Source organism: Saccostrea cucullata, unplaced genomic scaffold (assembly GCF_032062105.1).
Source record: "Saccostrea cucullata isolate Sc308-1 unplaced genomic scaffold, CSIRO_AGI_Scuc_v1 ctg7262, whole genome shotgun sequence".
In the NCBI taxonomy this organism is placed as follows: domain Eukaryota; kingdom Metazoa; phylum Mollusca; class Bivalvia; order Ostreida; family Ostreidae; genus Saccostrea; species Saccostrea cuccullata.
In genome coordinates, this window is record NW_026927741.1 from 6,911 (window position 1) to 32,099 (window position 25,189).

Sequence of the window (25,189 nt, forward strand, 5' to 3'; positions counted from 1 at the left end):
AATCATTATATATTGATATTTAAATATTCAAGATTTGTATGATCATGAAACTTTTTTAATATGTACAGGTCAGGCAATTTTGAAAATTTCCTTTCATCAGAAAATTATATTTGACTGTATTAAAAGAGCATATTATAGATAAACAAGTGAATGGATTAGCACAAAAATGTTGATTTTACAAATATGAAAAAGATGAATTTATGGATAATTCAATGACATAAAAAAATATTACAAAATAAATATTAAAATACAGTTCTCTTTGAAGTTTTTTTTGAAAGTCAAATTTTTTGATTGTAACTAAAAGGATGAGTAAAAGTTAGATAAACAGAATCTCAAGATTTAAAACATATTGTATTTTGAAGGATTGAAAGTCAGTATATGAAAAAATAAAAAATCTAAAATATGCACATTCAATATAAAACAAACAAATATGAACAATACCTAATTCCTTACAAATAAAAAGTTTATTTATATAGATTGAATAATTAAGTTTTTCCTGTAGCAAACATAAAAACCTTTAACCTCAAAAATAAATAGTTTTTTTCAAAAAATTAAAATCAAAAAATGTGGTGATCTTTGACCTGAAAATCCAAAATATATGAAGTTTTTTAATGACCTATGATTGATGGAGATTTTAACTAATTTTATAAATAAAGAATCAAACATCTCTTTGACCTTTTGAAAACCTTAATCAGGTCATTTATTACAACCTTTGTACTTTGATGAAGTACACTTATATTTGTTTAAAATAACAAGACAATCTAATCTGAGTAAAGCAAAACCTTGTGTGTTATTTCTGATGTATGAACAAAGATATTTGATGTCATTTGCAGATTGCCTAAATCAAAATATCAGAACAATCTGATGAAGAGAAAAAAAAAGTTAAAAAATTAAATATGTGTGTGTATTGGAATTTATTCTTTTGAAAGTCAACTCAATAAAGTAATTAATTATTATTATTCTTAAAAAAGTAAAAAGATTTAAAAGAGTTATAAGTTTTAAAAATGTTATAAAAAAATTAAACCTAAAGTGAATTTGGATCGCTGTTTATATAACATAAAAAAGTTAAAAGTTAAATGAATTTTTAAAAAAATTATAAGTTAAAGTGAATTTTTTTAAAAAGATCAAAATTATTTAAAGTTTTAAAAAGTTATAATTTAAAAAAAAGTTATAAAAAGAAAAAAAATTTATAATTGTTAAAAAATTTATAAGTTATAACAAAATTTTCTTATAAATATAGTACAAATTCTTATGGATTTATTTACTTTATATTTTTAAAAAATAGTCAAAACCATTTAAAAAACAATGAAACTGTTTATATACATTAATAACTTATTCTCAAATTATTGATTATTTTCTAATTGAAACATTCAGAAAAAAAAATAACACCAGTCACTTTTAAAAAATAACTTAAAACAAAAATATTTTGGAAACTTGTAAACAATTTAACTTTTTTATAACTTTTTTTTAAAAACTTATAACTCTTTTAAAACTTTAAATAATAATTTCCCTCTTTTTTTAAAAAAATTCACTTTAACTTAAAATTTTTTTAAAAATTTACTTTAACTTTTAACCATTTTTAAACTTTATTATTTTATTTTTTTTTTTTAAATTTAAAACTTATAATTTTTTTAAACATTTTTAAAAATAACTCTTTTAAAACTTTTAAATGAGAGAATAATAATAATAATAATAATAAACCCCTTTTTAAAAGAATAAATTCCAAACACACACACATTTTTAATTTTTTAATTTTTTATTCTCTTTCTATGTATGAATAACTCTGATTTAGGCAATCAAAATACTAAAAGTAAATAAATTATGTCAAATGATAGAAGGTATACAGCAGAAATTAACATGAACAGAGAATTTTGAGTTTCCCTAAAATATTTTAATGTTTTTAATACAAATTAAAAAAAAAGAAATGTGGATTCATCTTATGATTGAGACTTGTAAATATTATGAATGATGGGTACTATGACATGACATGAAAGAAATAAGTTTGATTCAATTATATAAACAGTTCCATACAGTCCAAATGGAGGAAAAAATTTTCTTTATTAGGCATAAAGTAACAAACACTCACCCAATACATCAGAATTTTACTTTTTTGAAGAAAAAAGGAACCTTACTTTGTTGAGTTAACATATTTTTGTGTTTGACAGGAAGACTATAATGGTTTCTGACTAATATAATGAGAACTTTTTATTTAAGAGTCATCAGATTGTTCTGATATTCTGGTTATCTGCATGACATCAATTCATTTGTTCATACAAAAGGGATAAAAGATTTTCCAGGTTTTTTCTTTACTCAGATTAAATGGTGTTTTACTAATCTATCCAACATATAAGATACTCATCCAAGTTACACAAAAGGTAAATGACCATATTAAGTTTTTTAGTCAAAAAGGTCAAAGAGATGTAGACCTCTTTGTTTAAATGTTTAGTTAATATTCATCAATGGATAGGTTCATTAAATAAACTTCATCTATTTTTGGATTTTCAGGTTAAAGATCAACACACAATTTTTTGCTATACCATTGTTTTTTCTATGAATATCTTAACACCTCAATATTGACTTTTTCAGATAAAAGGTCAAAGTATTTCTGCCACAGTAAAAAAAACTTCATGATAAAAATCTCAGAGTGATATTTTTTATTTGTAAGGAATTAGATATAAAATCTCCTACTATCATATGTCACTGAATGGGCTCCTTTATTTTTACAGAGAGTTTTACAAGCAAAATCATATACTGACTTTTAATCAAAAAACAATATGTATATTAAAATCTTGAGATTCAGACTTTCAGACTTGTAGGTTTTGAGACTTTTTTAGGTTTTCAATCTTTTAAATAACTTTTAATCTTGAGAATTGAGTATTTTCATATATTCATTTTGTTTGTTTTGTGTTTTTTTTTTATGTCATTAGGATTAATCATTTAAACTTTTTTCATATTTGTAAAACCAGAGTGTGAAAGTATAGTGTTTGTGTAATCTTCTAAATGTTTATCCATAAATACTGCTTTTAATACAGTCAAATATAATTTGTGATGATCAAAATTTCCAAATTGCCTGACCTATACATATTTAGAATTTCAATAACATGCACTCTTGAATATCCATAAATATCAAAATATAATGATTCAGCATTAGCTATCAACCATACACTTGTTAACCTAAGGAAATGCTCTTATCATAAGTTAAACTCATGAAATTCCTCATGCAATTTTGAAGAATCTCTGTTCTAAAAGATGGTAAAGACAAAAGACCCATAAATTTCTAAGTAGTCATAATATTTTAAAACTATATATGTACACTAAATGAAGGAACTTTGGAAGAAACCTTTTCCTTTATAACTCATGACATTTCATGTTAGACATGTGTAAATAATCTTTTCTTATGAAAAGAAATGTGTTCATATGAAATCCCCTTTCTTTTGTCCAAGGAAAACCTGATTTTTATAGTTTAAAAAATTATAAAATTGAATTCAATTTGTTTTTTAAAAAATTATAATATTGAATTAAATGAATAAAATTAGTTTTTTCTAAAAGTTTCTTTTTTAAATTTAAACATTTAAATTTTTTCCTTTTGATTACCAGATTGTCTAATAGGTGAACTGCATACAACTGAATACAGATCATTTAAAAGTCTTGCATTTTTTATATGGCAAAGCATTAATAATGGGATAATATATATATACCTCAAAATAAACAGGAGTGAAAAAAAAATATCTTATATTTGTTTACTATATGTTTAAATTGTACCACAGTGAGATACTATACCAAGAATAAATAAAGGACCTGTGACATTAGCACAATTCTACCTTTTATAACAACATGGCTTTTTTTTTTTTTTTTAAAAAAATCAAAAAATTTTATTCTTAAAATGATTTACACCTGTTCTAAATTGGATCTTCTTCTTTGTGAGTACTTTGCAACAAAAATGACCTGTGACCCTTCTATTTATAACAACACTTTTTAAAAAAAATTCAAAAATTTATTCAATGATTTACAGGTCCTTTGTTTTCCTTTGTTTTCCACCGAGTCTTTAATCTGGGAAAAAGGGATGCGACAATACAAGTACTCTGTAGGACAATAATGAGGTGGAAACGTCAGTCCTTTTTTCTCCATCTTGATATAATATTTCAGACAATCTCCAATGTCCGAGAACCATGAACTTTCATTCCAAATGGTGTTGATGGGTGTCAGATGATTCCTTTGAGTACAAGTCACCCATTTGTATTGCTGATAATGTTGGTTGATTTTCACCCTCACTTTAGATCCTGTAACAGGTGGGATTTTCATTCTTTTTTCCAACCACACATTGTCCAGGGAATAGCCTGGATGATTTTCATAGAAATCCATGATGGCTCCTATTTTAGTTTTCATCCACCCTCCTTGCATGTACATACACTGACTAATGGGACTCTCACAATACCAACGATACTGCATCTTTGGGGAAACACGTCTGACTTGTTCCGTGTAATTTTTCAGAATGAGAGAGAGTTGTTTGTTATATACCTCTTGAATAAAGCTCCGCTTTATATATACCTTTACTGTAAGAGCAGTGTGCAAAACATATAACGATAGACCTACGTTTTTTATGCTGACTGCACAGGTAATACTGGCGCCGTGTGCAAAAAATATGCTGACTACACAGGTAAATACTTGGCAGCGATTCAAATCCGTGATTGTGACGTCATCCTTACAAAACCTAATGTATAGAGAGAGCGCTTAGTTGTGTGTTTATAGGGAAAAACAATACTAGAATTTTTGGGGTTTTTTCTTTTATTTTTTATTCATAACAACAAGAACATTAAAATAATAAACATTCAAAACTTTTCTTCAGTTCGTCTTTTTGTATGGGAAAAGGTCTCCTCATGTACAAATAGTCTGTTTCACAAGCACAGTCCATGTTATAGTATCTTTTTATGGGGCCCACTTTCTTATCATAATCTTTAATACAATCTTTAGGTTTTTCCATCCATTCCCCTTGAAACCAAGTCTTCTCGGGTCCCTCTCTCTGGTGAGGCAAGACGTAATTGATTTTCCATTTGAATTCCCGATACTTGGGCTGTCTGGGTACTGCTAAGACCATGTGTTTGCTTCTTTGGCGGTCCGCTAACTTGAATCTCTTATACAGGTAGATTTCATGGTGACCTGTTTGTCCTGGATTCTGATCAAAGAAATCTTGAATACATGCCTTTTTGTTTTTCATCCATTCTCCCTTTAAAGTAGTCCCTTCAGGTTCTACTATTTTCCAACGATACTCTGAGCTTAAAAAAAATTCCATGATGTGTGCTCTGTCCCTCACTCAGATCAGAAATGATCTCTAGGATTTTGTAGGTCTCCTTTTTATATAGAGACTGGAGTATCTATTTTTAACTTGCAGAGGAAAAAAAAAATCTAGGTCTGATTGCTTTAACAATAGAAAACACCAAATTTGAGTTCTGTCCTTTTATTTATAGTTAACACAGAAATATCCGTTTGGATTGTTGAATCTCGCCTCGACAGATGGGGCAAAACTGAAAAGAAGGAGCACACAAAGCACAGCAGCATACGTGTCCGCAAGGTAGAAAAACGATTTGTAATTCCTCGTCTAAACAAATGTGACATTTTCCTCGAGCCTGGACGTCTGGTTCTGGGTTCAGTAGAGGTTTAATCTCAGGTAAAGGTTTATATCCCTGCTGATCTAAACCCGCAATGAACACATTCATCACCCATCCTCGTCCCTTATACAGATTGATGTAAGGACAATTGGGGTTCCAATAAACATGTTCTACACAAGGATCGTCCTCGGGATCCCAATTCGTTAAAGTCATTCCACAATGAAAACAGGTAGCGTTATCTTTTAGTCCCCTGTAGTAAAACCCAGCTCGAGCTAGGTCTGGTATTTTTCCTAAGAGAGGTTCTGGCCATCCCTGCTCAAAAGTAGCTTCTCTCTTTGAGACACATACTGGGGATAACGCAACAATTCCATGATTAGAAATGCCCTTTGATTTTAAATAAGAATACCTTTTTATAGAGAAAAAAAAATATATGCTGACTGCACAGGTAATACTAGCGCCGTGTGCAAAGAAATATGCTGACACATCAATTCAATTTTTTATTTGTAATAACAAACAAACAAACAAACATATCAATAACCATAAGGTAAAGTGTTATAATTCTCTACAATTTGTCTCTTGTCATATACAATTCTCACTGTTTTCTCTGAAGGTTTGTTCACCACCTCATTATCACGGGTCCTCTGGATTTTGCTGGGATAGGGGACTTTTACTTCCTCTATTTCTCCCTTGAGCATTTTTTCTAAAGTCTCTGGGCACACCAACTGAGAGGTTCGATGGTTGAGAGTGACCCCTTTGCATTTAAGGGTCTCGGTTCCTTTGTCCGTTCGGAAACCATAATTTTTAGGACCTGCCGACATGAATTTGGTGATGTGATCCCCGTCTAATTCGTCGGTCCATTCTCCTAAACTATTGCCCAAAGTAGGATTAAAAGCTCCTTCCTTATGTTGGTAAATGATACTGTCCGTATCGAAATAAAGGCCCCGTTCTTCTAAAGGTCGTAAAGTCTCGTAGAGATGTAAGCGGGCATAGGCGGTGGTAAAACAAGCTAGGATCACGTTTCCAAAGGGACATTCTTCGACGAATTCCTGTTTGTCTTGAAAATTCACTAGCATCTTGTCTTCAATGGAATCTTCTTTATTGATTAAGAGTCGCACACCCTTGATGTTGACCGTCGAATTTTGTAAGAGTTGATGTAATTCCTCTGGTTCGTCCAAGTATCTGACTTTGGGTAATAACAATCGTTGAGCAAATTTTCCCCACAGACAATTTAAAAAGAGTTTAGCAATGGTTCTTAACACTGGATTCTTCTTGATACTGAGAATCCATCATGAATCCTTCTTTGTATAACACTTCTCGAATGTAATCTTGTTCTTGTTCTGAGGTCTTACATTCGGAGGGAAATCCGGACGCTTCCTGTTTGATCTTGAGGAAGGTATCGATGTAGTCTTTAAATAAGTCTTGACTGCGTTCTTTGAAATGCCACACTTCGTAAGTTTGCTCTAAGGTATAGCCCATGTCCAAGGCTTTATGTAATTCGGTCGTCACCCAAGTACCCGTGAGACTACGTTCCCGGTCGGTGTGTTGACATGGGTGTTGAGACGTAGAGTCTTGTTGTTGGGCACAGGTGCGACATAAGGGAAATAATAACTTACCTCCCGTCCGATAAGGTAATACGGGGTGAAAGAGGCCTCGGGGTGGTAAGACCCGACAGTGAATGAGACCGAAATAACTTCTCACGTCCTGGAAGTCGTCTGTGATGATCTCGGGATGCCCTAAGGGAAAAGGTCTGTGTTTCAACACGTAAGGGTATAAGGAACACACGTCCACGTATCTCATGTCCCCTTCTTCACAATATAATTTAGTGGCATTGGTCCGGCCTCCGTACAGGGCTTCTCGAGGTTTCAAAGGATCCGGAATGTCCAGATCTCGTACAAATTGCTGTAAACTCTCATCTTGTTGCACTTGTTGATCGAAATCGTGCTCCCAGATACTACACACGTTGTACCCCATGTCCTTTAAATCCGCAGTCCTTCTGAGAGTTTTCTCGTGTAATTGTTGGTAAGTAAATTGGGTCCGGTGAGGATGAGTTTCCGTCTGTAAACTGGGATAGCAAGTGGGGCATCCGTGCCAATAGCACCCGTAAAATTCGTAGACGGTACGAGTTGCTTCCTGGTATCCGTCGACGGTATAATTTCCGATCGGGACTTCGCCTCCGTTTCTGGCATGTCGTATGTGACATCCATTCTGATGACTCATCCAGGTGAGCCATCGACAGGCTTTGGCCGAATATTGTCGTGCCGGATCATACCCGAGGTTCGGAATGATGGCAATGCTGTCTTTAGGCATGAAATTTCGACGGTAGGCTAAATTAGCAGCATTGGCAAACGTGATGGATTCCTGGAAAGGGTCCACGTTGACCAACTTCTTGAGGGTGCTTCTAAACCGTGCACAGCATCGTCTTAAAATGTCGACGTCCGAGACACAATACCCTACAAACTCTTTCTGGAAATCAAACACTTTTCCCCTCTGTTGGTCGTACCATTCGTAAAAAGCTTTTCGTCCACTGGTAGTCATTTCGTCCGGATTGTAGAAAGCTGCCGGTGGATAAGGTCCCACGTAATTCTGGTTCTGTTCCGTATTAAAAAAGTGAGGGAAATAACCTTTCTTCATTTCCTTCAAATCGAAAGCGGAGGGCATCTGGGCCAAAGGAAAGGTTAAGAAACTATACGAGTCGATGAATTTGAGTCCACATATTTCCATGGACAAGATCTTACTCCCGTTCATGATCACGCTAGGTTTCAGGGGAGAAGAATGCACTATGTAATTCAAAATGAATTGTCCGTCGTATCCTTTGAAGTTATGGGCGATGACGATGGCCCCGTCGTGTACTAAAGTGGAATTCTTAGTACCTGTAGTGGGTTGAAATAACCAGTCCATGAACTTCTTTAAGGTGTCTGGGCCTTGAAATAGGTGCTGACGGGGTCCCATGTGTTGACAATGAGGACAAGGTTGGTCTATGTCTAAACCATCGCAATGTTGACAGACGCGATGTGCCACACACAGATTAGGGACGTGAATGCCCGATTCCTGAGTGCATTCGAAATCGAAATAAATGGTAAACTCTAAGGTGCCTTTTCCCTTCTTCTTCTTCTTGGGCTTCAGTTGTACGTAGCACCGATGATCGGCATCGACGATTTTCTTACAGATCTTACACTGTTTCTGATCTCCGCATTTGTGATGAGGAAATAATTTCTTAGGCATCCAGGACTGACACTTCTCGCATAATCCCATTAAATTGCACACAGTAGTGCTGGTCTTCTTACTATGGGGTTTTAAATGATGTTCGTAGCAGGTCCTGTTCTTAAACATTCCATGGCATTCCTGGCATTTAATCTCGATCCTTTCATCGGGACATTTAGGGTGATGTCCTAAACAATAGGGACAGCGATGAGGACATTTGGACCGATGGTCTGTGACATGACTGTACCCCACGTCGCAATGATCACAGTAGTAGGGGTTCCCCGTTACTCCCGGCATCGATATGATGGCATCGCAATGACGGTTGTCTAACAAAATGTTCAAACAAGTTCCATCTCCCCAGCCTTTGAAGATGCGCTCTAAACAGAGTTTAGTGGAAGTAGATTTGAACTGAAATATTTTCAGACGATACTGAGGAGCTAATACCTGTTGTAATTTTATCCACTCTGCAGATCCACACGCTTGAGTGATATCACATCCGGCCTGTTCCATGAGGGCTAGGGCTTCTCGTTTCTGGTCTAAGTATTGATCTCCCTTCCGCATACGGACCCATCGTTTTTCCCATTCCGGGTCTGGATGATCGGGTTTCTGACTGTGTAATCGAGTGACGGCGATGGCTCTAGCAAAACACAATTTATCATGGGGATTGACGATCCGAACGATGGATTGTTTATTGTTCTTGAAAGTTTCTTTATCCAGTTGTAGATGTTTGTTTCTGTTTCCACCACTCCCCTGGGGATTCTGGATGTGTAACAGCTGGAATTCCGTGGAGCCGTCGCCGATTTTGAACTCCTTTTTGGATTGTTGCACACGATCTATTTCTTCAAAAATGACGTCTTCGTTTAATTTTTTACATTGCATAAACCCATAAGAAATGTCTGAATCCAGAGATGGGTGTTTTATGTTCAGGCGAAGGTAATCGTTAGGATCACACTGCATTTTCGATTTGAAGTCCTGTAACATGTTTTTGAATAATCGTCGAAGGAAAGCCGTGGTTTCTTCTTCTTCTGGAAATTCATTGAAATGAACGACATATCTATCTTCACGCGCTTTAAATTTTGGAGAGGTCCATTTTTCAGCTAGTCTCATGTGATAATACTCCGAAATGGGTTTAGGTGGTAAATCTATTTCTCTCTCGGTACTTTTTCGTTTCAATGTTCGTCGAGACTGTACCTGTTTTTCTCTAGTAGAATCCATGTCTATCAGCTGATGGCTGTGAGGGTAGAATGAACCCCAAGTCGGAGAAAACCGTATTTATATACAGTGGATGACGTCATAATGCATAGGTAAGTTTTTGCACACGGCCCTAAACAAACTTGGCTCGCTGCCAAGTATTTACCTGTGTAGTCAGCATATTTTTTTTTTTGCACACGGCTCTAAACAAACTTGGCTCAGTGCCAAGTATTTACCTGTGTAGTCAGCATATTTTTTTTTTTGCACACGGCTCTAAACAAACTTGGCTCAGTGCCAAGTATTGACCTGTGTAGTCAGCATATTTTTTTTTTTGCACACGGCTCTAAACAAACTTGGCTCAGTGCCAAGTATTTACCTGTGTAGTCAGCATATTTTTTTTTTGCACACGGCTCTAAACAAACTTGGCTCAGTGCCAAGTATTTACCTGTGTAGTCAGCATATTTTTTTTTTTTGCACACGGCGCATTTTTACCTGTATAGTCAGCATAAAAACAAAAACGTAGTACCTACGTACCAATGTAAACACACCCCGTATTTAAGGGGAATAGGTTAGGGTTAGTTAGGGGGTTAGGGTTAGTTAGGGGTAGGGTTAGGGTTAGTTAGGGTTAGGGTTAGTTAGGGTTAGGGTTAGTTAGGGCTAAGGGGGATAGGGTTAGGGTTAGTTAGGGTTAGGGTTAGTTAGGGTTAGGGTTAGTTAGGGCTAAGGGGGATAGGGTTAGGGTTAGGGGCTAGGGTTAGGGTTAGGTTAGGGCTAAGGGGGATAGGGTTAGTTAGGGTTAGGGTTAGGGTTAGGTTAGGGTTCGGGTTAGTTAGGGTTAGGACTCCACTCAGTTGACCCGGTCATCCAGCCGGCTTCCGGCTAGGACATTTCCGCTAGGGCCCACTTTCGTCCACTTCCGGTTAGCCCACTTCCGGTTATGACGTCACTTCCGCCCTAGCGGGACGCCTTATACTACTAAGGTTGTATTTTAGAAGGAGGTCAAACTCCAAGGTCAAGGTCAAAGTTGTTGATATCCAATGAAAGGCCTTGACACAAGAATTACATATGTGAAGAATGAAAGTCCTGGCCCTTACCATTTAAAAGTTATGGAGGTTAAAGTTTTTAGCTCACCTGAGCCGAAGGTTCCAGTGAGCTTTTCTGATCAAATTTTGTCCGTCGTCCGTCCGTCTGTCTGTCTGTCAGTCCGTCTGTAAACTTTTCACATTTTCGACTTCTTCTCAAAAAACCACTGGACCAATTTTGACCAAACTTGGTACAAAGCATCATTGGGTGAAGAGGAATTTAGATTGTTAAAATAAAGGGCCAAGTCCCCTCACAAGGGGAGATAATCAAGAAAAGACAAAAATAGGGTGGTGTCATTAAAAAATCTTCTTCTCAAGAACCACTGGGCCAGAAAAGATGAAACTTATGTGGAAGCATTCTAGGATAGTGTAGATTCTAAATTGTAAAAATCATGACCCCCGGGGGAAGGGCGGGGCCACAATGGGGAATCAAAGTTTTACATAGAAATATATAGGAAAAATCTTTGAAAATCTTCTTCTCAAGAACCACTGGGCCAGAAAAGCTGGAACTTACGTGGAAGCATCCTGGGGTAATGTATTCTAAATTGTAAAAATCATGACCCCCGGGGGAAGGGCGGGGCCACGATGGGGAATCAAAGTTTTACATAGAAATATATAGGAAAAATCTTTTAAAATCTTCTTCTCAAGAACCACTGGGCCAGAAAAGCTGAAACTTATGTGGAAGCATCCTGGGGTAGTGTAGATTTTAAATTGTTCAAATCATGACCCCCGGGGGAAGGGCGGGGCCACAATTGGGAATCAAAGTTTTACATAGAAATATATAGGAAAAATCTTTTAAAATCTTCTTCTCAAGAACCACTGGGCCAGAAAAGCTGAAACTTATGTGGAAGCATTCTAGGATAGTGTAGATTCTAAATTGTAAAAATCATGACCCCTGGGGGAAGGGCGGGGCCACAATTGGGAATCAAAGTTTTACATAAAAATATATAAGAAAAATCTTTGAAAATCTTCTTCTCAAGAACCACTGGGCCAGAAAAGCTGAAACTTGTGTGGAAGCATCCTGGTATAGTGTAGATTCTAAATTGTTCAAATCATGATTCCCCGGGGAAGGGCGGGGCCACAATGGGGAATCAAAATTTTACATAGAAATATATAGGAAAAATCTTTGAAAATCTTCTTCTCAAGAATCACTGGGCCAGAAAAGCTGAAACTTATGTGGAAGCATCCTGGGGTAGTGTAGATTTTAAATTGTTCAAATCATGACCCCCGGGGGTAGGGCGGGGCCACATCGAGTAATCAAAGTTTTACATAGAAATATATAGGAAAAATCTTTTAAAATCTTCTTCTCAAGAACCACTGGGCCAGAAAAGCTGAAACTTATGTGGAAGCATCCTGGGGTAGTGTAGATTTTAAATTGTTCAAATCATGACCCCCTGGGGAAGGGCGGGGCCACAATGTGTAATCAAAGTTTTACATAGAAATATATAGGAAAAATCTTTGAAAATCTTCTTCTCAAGAACCACTGGGCCAGAAAAGCTGAAACTTATGTGCACATGGAAGGATCCTGGGGTAGTGTAGATTTCAAAATGTCTAAATCATGATCAGTTGGGTATAGTGGGGATGCATTATGTTTTACAAGGAGGAAATCTGGTAAAGAACAGAATGGTCAAAGCTTCTCAGGTGAGCGATGTGGCCCATGGGCCTCTTGTTTTCATAAGTACAGAAATCTCAAAGGTCAAGGTCAAATTGTCAAAGTTATTGGTACTCAATGGAAGGTCTTTTAACAAATATTACATAATTATATGAAGTATAAGTCATGATATATACTGTTCAGAAGATAAGGTCACAGAATAAGTTAATTTGGATTTTTTGTGTAGAAGTGGGTCAAACTCCAAGATTAAAAGGTCAAATTTGGTGGTACCCAAAGAAAGGTCTTATCACAAGGAATACAACACACGTGAAATATGAATTAAATTAAGTCATATGCTCCACTACATCAAAAGTTATGGGCAAGGTTAGTTTTTTGCAGACAAACAGACAGACAGCTAGACACACAGAGAGACAGACGGACGGACACGACAAAAACTATATACCCCGGAAACTTCGTTTACGGGGCATAAATATAAGAAAGTCATAGCTCCACTTAATCATAAGTTAACGTTATCGACAAGGTTAAAGTTTTTGCGAACAAACAGCTAGACATGGAGACAGACAGACAACTAGACGGACAGACGGACACGACAAAAACTGGATACACCCGAAAATTCGTTTATGGGGGCATAAAAAAAAGAGTTAATAATTTTCATATAATATTTTTAATAAATAAATATTATGTCATAGCAAGGAACATATATATATGTCCGTATTTATAATTTCACAACAGCTAGCACAGTGACAGTGCACGTGTAACACTGATTGTCAGTGAATCTTTTTTAACCTTCGTCCTTCTTTTAAAAAGTCAGCATTGTCTGCTTTTCACGTGCTGATCAGTCACCCAGAATGGGGACTTTCCTTGATCTATTTTTAGCTCTCTGTCATGAAGGAGTGGCGTGGTTATAAGGATGAAATCTAAATTGCTACAACGTTGTTAAAATGTTTGTGAATACTTGCATAACTTGTACATGTAAATTATCAAACGAGCATAAAAATTATAAAAATATTAACCATTCTAAATCATCATTTTCACATTAAACATACTGCCTCCTGCCTGGAACCCCATATTCACCATTACGTCAGAGTACAGCAACTTGGACTTTGAACCCATATTTTTATCGAAGTTAGTAGTTGTACGTGTATAAAAGCAGCTGATTGACGAAATACGAGTAATTTTGTCTTTTACAAAGCAACTGAATAACTGATCAGGTATGTACTAATGCACCACAAAGTAATATTGTAAAAATTTTTGCTTTTTCAGTGTATTTGTTAGTAGATCGCAGTTTCTTTTGTGTTCACTTTGTCTAGGAAAATTCCAGAAGTAAATCCTGATAAGATGAATGTCAAACATACAATATAGATTTCCAATCATTTTAGAATATACTGTTATTAGTTTTTTTTTATTGAAATGCATATATATCCAGTTTTTTGTTACATTATAGGCCTATAATTAAATATATTCAATTTCTTTATTGATTCACCAAACATGTTGGCATACAACCATGTTACATATAAAAGACAAGTAATAAAATACATACATGCAAGTGTATGGATCAGTGAAGTCAACTATGCAGAGTATAACAACTTGAAGATTAAACATAATCATTATGCAAGCAGTATAATATGGACAGTGATGAGCTAATATATGCATTAAACATATATATTATAATTGTGCTTTATTTTTGGAACGCAATTCAAAACATTCATATAAAAATTCACACAGCCTTCTAGAATGAACTGCATTGTCAGGATTACATAATACTTTACAATGATTTTCTTTCAATATGTTATCGTTTAAATTACAGATGTTCAAAGAACAGTACTTTTTTCGCAAATCTATATATAAGGGACAGTCATATATGAAATGTATTTCACTTTCTACAATAGTTTTACAATAGTGACAAAAACGCGATTCTTTTGGGATACAAGGCTTTGAATATCTGCCTACTTCAATTTCCAAGGGATGTGCAGAAATTCTCAGTTTTGTTAATTTAGAACGTATAGCTTTATTTATTGGATATTTTAAGTAGTCTTGTAATTCATAATTCTTTCTAATTTGACTGAAAAATAATAATTTACCACATTTGGAGAATTCAATGTTCTGGAGTTGCAAATTAACATTTTTTCTGTAAAAATTCTTCAAGCAGGTGCTGAATGTGTTATCAGTTATATCTAATGATGGAAGATTAAGTTTCTTTTTTAATTTTTCAATCTGACTTTGCCAATTATCCTTTACACCATTACTATATAAGTTGTCATCTTCTAAGGAAGCAGCAATAAGAATTTGATTTCTAGTGCTATTTTTATTCTTAACATTTTTTAGTCTCTTATAGTATTTAAACATTGAGATGATAGCTTTGCAACAAATAGGGACTGTTCCTAGCTCATATTTAATGGCTAAATTTGAAGCTTTTCTCTGTACACCCAAAATATCTTTAAATATCAAATGCTGTATCTTTTCAAAAGGTAGTTGATCACAATTGTTTATATTAATATTAAAGTCTGAAATCCATATTTCAGAACTATACAAAATGATAGGTTCAATAAGTGAAGTATATAATTTTAAAAGAGTTTTTACAGATAAGTTATTATGAAAAGGTAAAGAGCGTTTCATTGCATAAAAAGCTTTTCTTGCACGGTCAGCTAGTTGTTCAGCTGCATACTTAAGCTTACCATTATAAGTAAAAATAATTCCTAGATATTTATATTCATGTTCAAGATGAACTATTAAATGATTATAATAAAAACAATATTGAGTTGTGTCAATTTTATATGTTATATATAATAAATATAATATGTTGCTTACCTCGTAAGGGGGGGGGGGGGGGGGGTTCAGGCACTTTTTTAAAGAAAGAACATAGGCACTCCCCATCTTAATTGTTAAAATAAATATCAACTATGCTATAAACATAACTTATGTTTATAGTATAGTAGATAATCTTTTTTTAACAATTAAGATGGGGAGTCAGCAGCCTATGTGAAAGAATTTAAACTGCAAGTCAGATAGAAAAGGGAGGTTTAATGACATATTATGTAGGAAACAAAGTGTAATTTACATTTACACTTATTTGCATGGTTAGATACCCTCATTACAGTTTCATGTATAGGAGGAGTATAATGGAACCAGAAAGAGAACAGGAGCAATTTGTCAGCCGCTTGGCCAGTCTGCCAGTGGTCAGCACTGCGGTCACTCAGACGTGCAATCTGTATCAACGAACCAAGGAAAGCAACCAGCTGTTCCGTGCATCACTGAATCTGGCCGAATCCAGCATCAAGTCTGTTGCTGAGACTTCTAAACCATACCTGGAGAAATACCAACCCCAGTGTAAGTCGAGTATACTTAAGTTTTTTAGAGATTTTGATAATGTTGAACAGATTTTATGCTGTGAAATGAGAAAGCATATATACATGAAGGTATTAATATAAAATTTCATACTTCTTTCAGTGGATGCAGTGAACAAGATTGCATGTGACCAGTTGGAGAAATTGGAGGAGAGATACCCAGCTATTACCAAACCTACGGATGAGGTCTGTTGTTAATTCTTTGTAAATTCAAGGCAGTTCTGTATCCAATTTATAAAATCTTCTCTGTTTTAATATGTCCAGTGGTCCATATATTCTGTATGTATAATTTCTATCATTATTGTTGAACAGCTGGTGAACGATGGAAAGGAGGCTTGCCAGGCTGTTCTTAAGCCAGCCATTGACAGAGTGAATGCCGTGAAGCAGTATGGCTCTGATAAGTACAACCAAGGAAAGGAACAGGTAGGGCAATCAATTATTACAAACAGACCAATCAGAATAACTGAATTTAAAAAAATGTAAATGTACATGCATACAAGAAATATAAAATTATCATTTAATATTTAAAAAAAAAAGAGTTAACTGCAAGTATAGTAAGAACAAATTAAAATAGGGAGATCTCTCTGATCTTGTTATTAGGTGGATAAAGTGATGCAGTATGGACAGAGTACAGTACAATCTGTGAAGGATATGGGTATGACTGTGGTGTCCAAGTCAATGGAGACGACCTATGGTCAGTATGTGGCCGAGAAAATGAATGATGCCCTCACTGTCTCTGAGGACTACATCAACAAATATCTGCCACCAGAGGAGGGCGAAGAGAAAGAAAATGGTAAGTTTAGACAGAGGAATTCAAGTTAAAAAATTATTTTGCAATGAGAAAAATCTTTTTATATTTTACACAGCTGTTACATGTGTTTAGTACTTGCTATAAAATACATCTATAGTTATTTTATATACTGTGTCTTTTCAAGCAAATGTCATTTGCAACAGTTTGGGAAGCTGTTCTACAAATAAGTTTTAGGGGTTTCCTGTAAATATTTTCCTGTCCTGTCTTAGTCCTTGTTATGCCCGTGGGCACATAGGGCAAGGACTAGATTTCTCCACTTCTCTCTATCTTTAGCATTACTTTCTAACTCTCCCCACGTTAGCTTGTGGTCCCTCATTTCTTTTTCAACCGTCCTTCGCCAGGTGTTCTTTGGCCGACCAGGTTTCCTCTTCCCTTCCGGTGTCCATCTAAGGGCTACTTTGGTGATGCATTCGGCTGGTTTCCTCAACACATGCCCTATCCATCGCCATCTCCTTTTTGTCAACAAATATTTTACTTGTAGGATTATATGTATTTTCTATATCAGCAGATGACTAGATAAATAACTTTTGTCACCCTTTTTCCAGAGTCAGACTCAGAGAAGGAAGAGGTGGAGATGGATGAATACCCCCAGGACCCAGTGTCCAGAGCCCAGACTCTAACCACTAAAGTCCGCAGGCGGATGTACAGACGGGCCGTCAAGGAATTCAAGGGAATACAACTCCGCAGCAAGGAAAATCTCCAGAAACTCAACTTCACTGTAGACCTGGTAAACATTGTTATTTTTATACTTTGAAATGAACAAGTTTGGAAAAAGATCAAATAAATGCTCATTATGTCAATGATAATATCAATGCATGACTTGTCAAATTGACAGATTCAGTTTGCCAAGACCAATATGGACTCAGCTAAGGAAAAGTTGGGGGAAACAGTTGAAGCTACGCAGAACAAAATCTCAAGCACCTGGTCAGAAATCAAGGCAGAGAACCCCGACTTACCCGATGTAAGTAAAAGTGTGTCTAGGCAATCACCAAAAATAAATCTTTTCTCCACTGGAAACAAGATAAGTAGGAAGGAAAAATGTTTCTGATTAAATCTTGAAGCTAGACCATTTTCAATTTTTAATTGAATGTCTTAGTCAGTTATCCTTATTTTTATGTTTTCTTCAAGATGAAATGCTTTATAAACTTTAAAAACAAGAAAAATAAAAAAATTGTTAGCTGGTAAATAAAGCAATTAAACTTTAATATGACATTCAATTCAGACATGCAGTGGGTCCTTGTCCTTGTGAGTGACATTTACTTGTAGGTATATAGGGTGTTTATCTGCAAGTTGTCAACCTTGGCATGTTTATGAATTGATTATTTGCTATTTTTAGAGTCCTTGATAATGCTTAAAAAGTACAAGGTTATATACATGCATTGCAAAACAAGGCATGTCATGATCAATTCAAAGGACATTCTCCTACTTTCTGAGATTAAAGTGACATCATATAATAATTATTTTAGTAGACTAAAGAAAGGTTAAAGTCAAAGATTAAAAAACCAGATATAAAAATTTTAACTTAAGTGAATGAGTTTAATAAGGAAGTTATTTAAATCCTTGCAGACTGTAGAGGGAAGAACAATTGCAGTCGCGCGTCACGTCAGCCAGCAACTCCGACAAAGCATCACAAGAGTTACCTCCCTGTTACCGGAATCCGTTCAACCTAAAGCTGTACAAGAGAGATTACAGGACGCCAAGGCCTTCACTGAAGAGTTATACCAGTCATTTCAAAAAGTGAGGCTCTTTGGTTATTAAGACTAAATGTCCCAGGGCAAGAAATCATTATATACTAAATATGACATAGTAAAATAATATCATATCTACATTTGGTATTGAGAAGACTTGTACTATCATGGAAAAAATGAGAAAAGCATATTTGATGAAAAGTTGAAGTAACTATCCAGCATAACCTTAAGATTATTTTTCCTTTAAAGGTTGAGAGATATGAAGATGTTCCGGCTTGGGTGTTGACCCAGACAAAGGAGAGGGTGACTCATTTACAGGAAACCCTCAGTTACCTGACAGAGAAGCTTCTAACAGGCCCCCTCCACTGGCTGGTAGGTAGACCATTATCAACTTATAGGGACAACATTTAGAATTGGCTGATTGGTCAAAATTATACATAGTAATTATTCAGTATTTTATAACGATTATTTTTTTAGTTATATGTGTTGTATGCTTTTGGTGCAAACAGCCAATACTAAATATTAAATGTTTTGGAATGTATGTTGCATGAATTAACTTTAACTTTTTTCCTAACTCTTTATGTTGTCACACGTGTGTCTCTGTTAATCATTGCTGGATATACATCTCAAATATTTCCATAGCAAATTCATGTAGAAAAACTTACTTTTATTGTAGAATTGGGTAAGAAAGTTTTTGTAATGAATAGTTTTTTATTCCAAATAAGTAACTGTCACTTATCTACCTTCCACAAATTCATTTATACTGTTAGTACCCAACAGTAGCTACTTTGCTGAAAATTACAAAAGAAAATTAAGGAAATGACAAAATTAATTGAAAGTTAAAGGTTACTATAAGCGTATTTGCATAAGCTAATTTGTAAATAAAAAAAAAAGAAATTCATCTTTAATGTTTTCATCAGTGAGCTAGAGAGATATTTTGTTAACCTCAAATGAAAGTAAACGTAAGGAATGGTGCAATAAAAAGAGAAAGATATTTATAATATTTATATAAATGTGAGAAATGTGCTTTTTATCATTTTTTTTTCCTTCTTTTCCTTCACTTTTTCTGCTTTGTCCAGATACTTCCCCAGAAATGTGTTTGAACATGAAAGACCCAATGTTTTTGTTTTATTTTTAATTCAACAATTAAGCAAATTATATTGCAGATACCCCTAATACTTTTGAAATTCTTATAGATAAAAAAATCTTCTATATAGTCAGAACCAACAATATATAAAATAAAATTGGGTAGCTTCTTACATCTTGTAGCTGAATTAATCCTTGGGGCATGGTTTCCCCTATTGTTATTTTATGATTTTATACATTTTAACTTGATTGAAGTTTCAACTTTTAATATGTGTCCCTCTTCCTCAAATCCATAGCATAATTGTATTTCATATGTCCATTTTCTTAAATTCATTTTTAATAAGGATCATTGTGAACAGGATAAAGTTCTACTCAAATAAAAAAAAAATCGAAGGAAAGTGTATTCTGCTGTTCAGGAAAATGCTAAATGCAAATCAGACATTCTTGTTACTGAATTGAGGACATCCAACTTTGAACCATACTAACTAATATCTGGATTTTACTAGATCTGAGTCATAGACTCATAATCTTCTCCAGTCAGTCAAACCAAACTACCATTAGACATTCTGTTTTTTGCAGTCACTAATATTGTCCTTTTGGGTGTTGGTTGAGTATATGATAACATCTTGTCAACACTAGATTATCATTCATCATCTTGTTTAAAAAGGAGGAGCTTTCTTCCATCATTTCATATAAATTTAATGTATATGCAGATCTTTCACTCAGTGTGTTGATCTCAGTTGCTAATGCAAAGCTAGTTCAATAATGAAAATGTTTTCCTATTTTATTAGGGTTGGAAAGGAAAAGAGGAAAAGGTTGAAGAGAAAGTAGAGTGAATATGAGGAATTGTGACTTAAATATTGCTGTGATTAATTTGTTTGCTCACTAAATACAGACATTGAAATTATGAATACCTTATACCTATGTGTACAAATTGTTGATTCTTTGCAAAAGACTTAAGTACACTGGAAATAAATGCTATTTTTTGACAAGTAAAACTGTATTGAACTAAAATATATCTTTTGAAAAAAAAATTGTGTTTTGATTTGTGTCAAAATTGGACTCTTTCATGTTCAAACATACATATTTTGTTCTTTTTGCTTCTCTTGCTATCCTCAGTGTTGATATCAGGCATGAATAAAACATTGCTTTAAATGTTTGCATGAGTTATTTCTATCAGTCAATTATTGATGCATCATAACTTTAGAAATATAAGTAAATTAAATTCAAGAGCAAAGAAAAGAAAACAAGTGGCAAAGCACCAGCCACTATAATTATGATTTTGGTGAATATTCTGACATGCTTCCAATTGGTCTTGGAAATTTTGATATTTCCAATGAAACTTGGGTATACACATGTAGTTTGAGTACAAGACTGAACAATATGGAGTGCACTGCAGATTGATGTAAAATGAATTCTGGTATTAATTACGGCAGGATAGAGGATATTCAAAAGTCACATATTAGCATTTTATTAGCTCACCTGAGCTGAAGGCTCAAGTGAGCTATTCTGATCAAAATTTGTCTGTCGTCATTAATGTTGTTGTCGTTGACGTCATTGTAAACTTTTCACATTTTCATCTTCTCAAGAACCACTGGGCTAATTTCAACCAAACTTGCCACAAAGTATCCTTGAGTGAAGGGGATTCAAGTTTGTTCAAATGAAGGGCCACGCCCTCTTCCAAGGGGAGATAATTATGAATTAGTGAAATGGCATGTTTTAAAAATTTTCTCAAGAACCACTGGGCCAGGAAAGTTGAAACTCATGTGGAAGCATCCTCTAGTAGTGTAGGTTCAACTTTGTTCAAATCATGAACCCCGGGGATGGGATAAGGCCACAATGTGGGGTCAAAGTTTATCATAGGAATACACAGGGAATATCTTTAAAAAATCTTCTTCTCTAGAACCACTGGGCTAGGAAACTTGAAACTCATATGGAAGCATCCTCAGGTAGTGTAGATTCAAGTTTGTTCAAATCATGAACCCCGGGGATAGGATGGGGCCACAATGGGGGTCAAAGTTTAACATAGGAATACACAGGGAATATCTTTAAAAATCTTCTTCTCTAGAACCACTGGGCCGGAAACTTGAAACTCATATGGAAGCATCCTCAGGTAGTGTAGATTCAAGTTTGTTCAAATCATGAACCCCGGGGATAGGATGGGGCCACAATGGGGGTCAAAGTTTAACATAGGAATACACAGGGCATATCTTTAAAAATCTTTTTCTCCAGAACCACTGGGCCAGGAAAGTTGAAACTCATGTGGAAGCATCCACTGGTAGTGTAGATTCAACTTTGTTCAAATCATGAACCCCGGGGATAGGATAAGGCCACAAAGTGGGGTCAAAGTTTATCATAGGAATACACAGGGAATATCTTTAAAAAATCTTCTCTAGAACCACTGGGCCAGGAAACTTGAAACTCATATGGAAGCATCCTCAGGTAGTGTAGATTCAACTTTGTTCAAATCATGAACCCCGGGGATAGGATGGGGCCACAGTGGGGGTCAAAGTTTAACATAGGAATACACAGGGAATATCTTTAAAAATCTTCTTCTCCAGAACCACTGGGCCAGGAAAGTTGAAACTCATGTGGAAGCATCCTCTGGAGGTGTAAATTTAAGTTTGTTCAAATCATGACCCCCCCCCCCCCCCCCCCCGGCGGTAGGATGGAGCTACAATGGGGGGGGGGATCAAAGTTTTATAAGGAATACATAGGGAAAATCTTTAAAATTCTTCTTCTCAAGAACAGCAAAGCCATGATTGTTTATGGTTTCAAGGAAGCATCCTCATTTGATGTAGATTCAAGTTTGTTCAAATCATGATCCCACTTCAACCCACTTTTTAAAATATTTAAATTTTTCAAAACTGAACTGATTTTTGCTGTTAGTTTTACATAGCCAGAGCTCAGGTGAGCGATGTGGCCCCTGGACCTCTTGTTGAATTTTAATTCAGATACTCTGAAAGAGTGGTAAGAAATCATTTGCACCTAAGAATGGGTCTGGCATGAAAAACATTGACATTAAAACAGAAAGACAAGCTTTTAAAGAAGAAAGTATATGAAATACATGTAGATGCAATTAAGTCTAGATTACATGTGCAGTTACAGAATTTGAAACAAACATCACAGGACCATTTCATGAAGACTGTTATAATAAAAGATCACCAAATCTGACCATAACCTATATTCTTTGAAGTTTGCATTGCTGCACATCACCACTTGCATAAAGTCGGCAAACTGAATCAGGGAAGTTAAAAAGATGAACACAACCCTTAGCTGTAATATGGAACAAGTTGAAAATTTTCCCTGTGTATTTTATCAAGTAAGGGTGAATCTCCTCTACCTGAGGATGATGTCATATCAATACTTAGGTCATAGTTTTGTATTCCTTGAGAAGCAGATTCTCAAATTCTTTTTATTATGTATTCCTATATAAAATTTTCATTCTCCATTGTGGCCACACCCTACCCCGGGGGTCATGTTTTCAAAAAATCGAGTCTACACTACCTGAGTATGCTTTCACATAAAAGTGTAATGGTTCTTGAGAAGATTTTGATAAGATGGCACTAAGTTTTCATTAATTTTTAATTATCTCCTCTTGAAAGAGGATGTGTTCACCTGAGCTAAAAGGACTAGAAAATCCAATTTTGTGGGCTTGTTTGGGGATACATGTACGTTAGTTTTAATTTTCTACGAACAATTTTGATCAATACAATACCAGGGGGAATATCTTTATACATCGTCATTAACAGACAGTGCGAGAAAAGAGTCTCCATGAAGTTAAGCCATTTGTGGTTTCTTTTCCAGGGGGCTGGGGGATTATGTTTAAAAAATCACGTCAAAAGAATTTTAACATTAGCCTTTATCTAGAGAAAACTTCTTGCAGCATTTTACGAGTGTATCCCAAAGACAAACAAAGCTGACCGTTCTTACACTAAACTAGAGGTACTGTGAGCGATGAGCTCACTAAATGATACCCCCCGCCTCCCATATGGTTATAACTGGTGAAAAAGTCCATGTTTTCCTGTGGTCGGGAAACCCAAAATATGTGCCGGATCAAAAAGTAAAATAGGAGGTGCACAATGGCAATATGTAATAAAGATTCTGTGAAAGTTTCATCAAATTTCATTCAGTGGTATGAGAGGAGTTGCGGATAAGAGATGGGTACCCCAAAGCGTATCAGACGGACGGACAGACAGACGGACGGACAGACGGACGGACGGACGGACAGACGTACAGACGGACGGAATTAATGATTACTATATACCCTCCCGCTTTTCAAGCGGGGGGTATAATAATCATAATGACTAACGTGTATCTTTTTTTAAGTCGATGGATTTGGAGATTGAGGACCTGAACCTTGAGGATCCAGACTATCACCCGGAGTGTAATGGTCACGTGCCCAATCTGACCACGGACCACAATGGACGATTTGTCATGAATTGATCAAAGAAAAACACTCAATCCCTCTCAACTTACATGCATTGCTTTTGTTTTTTCCCGTGAAATTCTTATTATAAGTTTGATAATTGTAAGTCTTGGTGACAATATTAAAAATGTAGTAGTCAGGTCCGTATTAATACAACACAATGCATAATTATAATATACTTCAGCTTTAAAAAAATCATTACAGCTGTAATGTGCTTAACAGGAAAGTCTGAAATCATATCTTTTGTTGTCTGGTGAAATTTAGATAAAATCATATAATCTACTTAATTCCACATTTGTAAAATTTTGAGGAAAGTTAGATGACGCAAATAAACATAATCATTCTGCTTTACATTCAATTTGTTTCACCATGTTATAATTCATGTATAAATAAAAACGATATACCGGAACAAAGCTTTTGTATCCCAAGAATATACATGTACAATATTACATGTATAGTATATAAAAATTCAATTATATATAAAGAGGGAAGTTTCCCACAAATTGTATTCTTAAATGAACAATAAAAATAAAATAACTAGATGTATACATGGTATATGTGCAACTTTCAGTTCCCTTTGTAAATTAAACTCGGTTCGCTTTTTCTTCTGATTTGGCGTTGTCATGTTTAAAAGAACCTAGTTGCAGTATTTGTTCATTCTTGGCTTATTTCGTAAGGTACAGGCCGTCTTTGCCCGTACGTCTTTAGTATGTTTGTTTGTGTTTTGTTTTGTTTCGTATTACGTATACTACATCAGTTACTTCAGAGTATTTACTGATCTATTCATTTAAAATGTAATGTGCAATAAAAAGTTTTACAAAACAGTTTTGTGGTTGATTTGACTTAGTTTACTGGTAGTGGACAGAGAGGTAAGGTGACGTACGGACGATTAGATCTATATGTTTCTTTGTCACAAGTATATCGTTTAATTAAGGTGATATTCCTACATTAGAAGATACGGATTAGGCTTTATTGTGCCCTTAAAATTTCATGTTTTCAAAATTTTTTGAAATTGGCTTAATACCAGGTAACTGTTGAGTATATGAATGTGATAAATCATAAACGAAAGTTGGCATAAAGGAGGACCATTCTGGAAAAATGACGTCATAAATGTGGTACATTTTTAAACAGAAAAGGCT

At 35.0% G+C, this 25,189-nt stretch overlaps 2 protein-coding genes across 4 annotated transcripts; one reads left to right on the plus strand and one right to left on the minus strand.

The window, feature by feature from the left end:
* Positions 1-6,845: 6,845 nt before the first annotated feature.
* LOC134275419 (uncharacterized) lies at positions 6,846-8,351 on the minus strand. The gene has a single exon (XM_062757703.1). The coding sequence runs from the start codon at positions 8,349-8,351 to the stop codon at positions 6,846-6,848; it is 1,506 nt and encodes a 501-aa protein (XP_062613687.1).
* Positions 8,352-13,748: 5,397 nt separating this feature from the next.
* Positions 13,749-24,875, plus strand: LOC134275420 (perilipin-2-like). Of its 3 annotated transcripts, none has more exons than XM_062757705.1 (10): positions 13,749-13,903; positions 15,802-16,019; positions 16,140-16,222; positions 16,349-16,459; positions 16,637-16,829; positions 17,393-17,574; positions 17,683-17,808; positions 18,414-18,584; positions 18,785-18,907; positions 23,951-24,875. In XM_062757705.1, the coding sequence occupies exons 2-10, from the start codon at positions 15,812-15,814 to the stop codon at positions 24,065-24,067; spliced, it is 1,314 nt and encodes a 437-aa protein (XP_062613689.1). In that variant the 5' UTR covers positions 13,749-13,903; positions 15,802-15,811; the 3' UTR covers positions 24,068-24,875. The 3 variants fall into 3 exon arrangements, with proteins under 3 accessions (XP_062613689.1, XP_062613688.1, XP_062613690.1); XM_062757704.1 differs by having other exon boundaries at positions 13,768-13,903; positions 15,790-16,019; XM_062757706.1 differs by lacking the exon at positions 23,951-24,875 and adding an exon at positions 20,413-20,780 and having other exon boundaries at positions 13,768-13,903; positions 15,790-16,019.
* Positions 24,876-25,189: the final 314 nt, after the last annotated feature.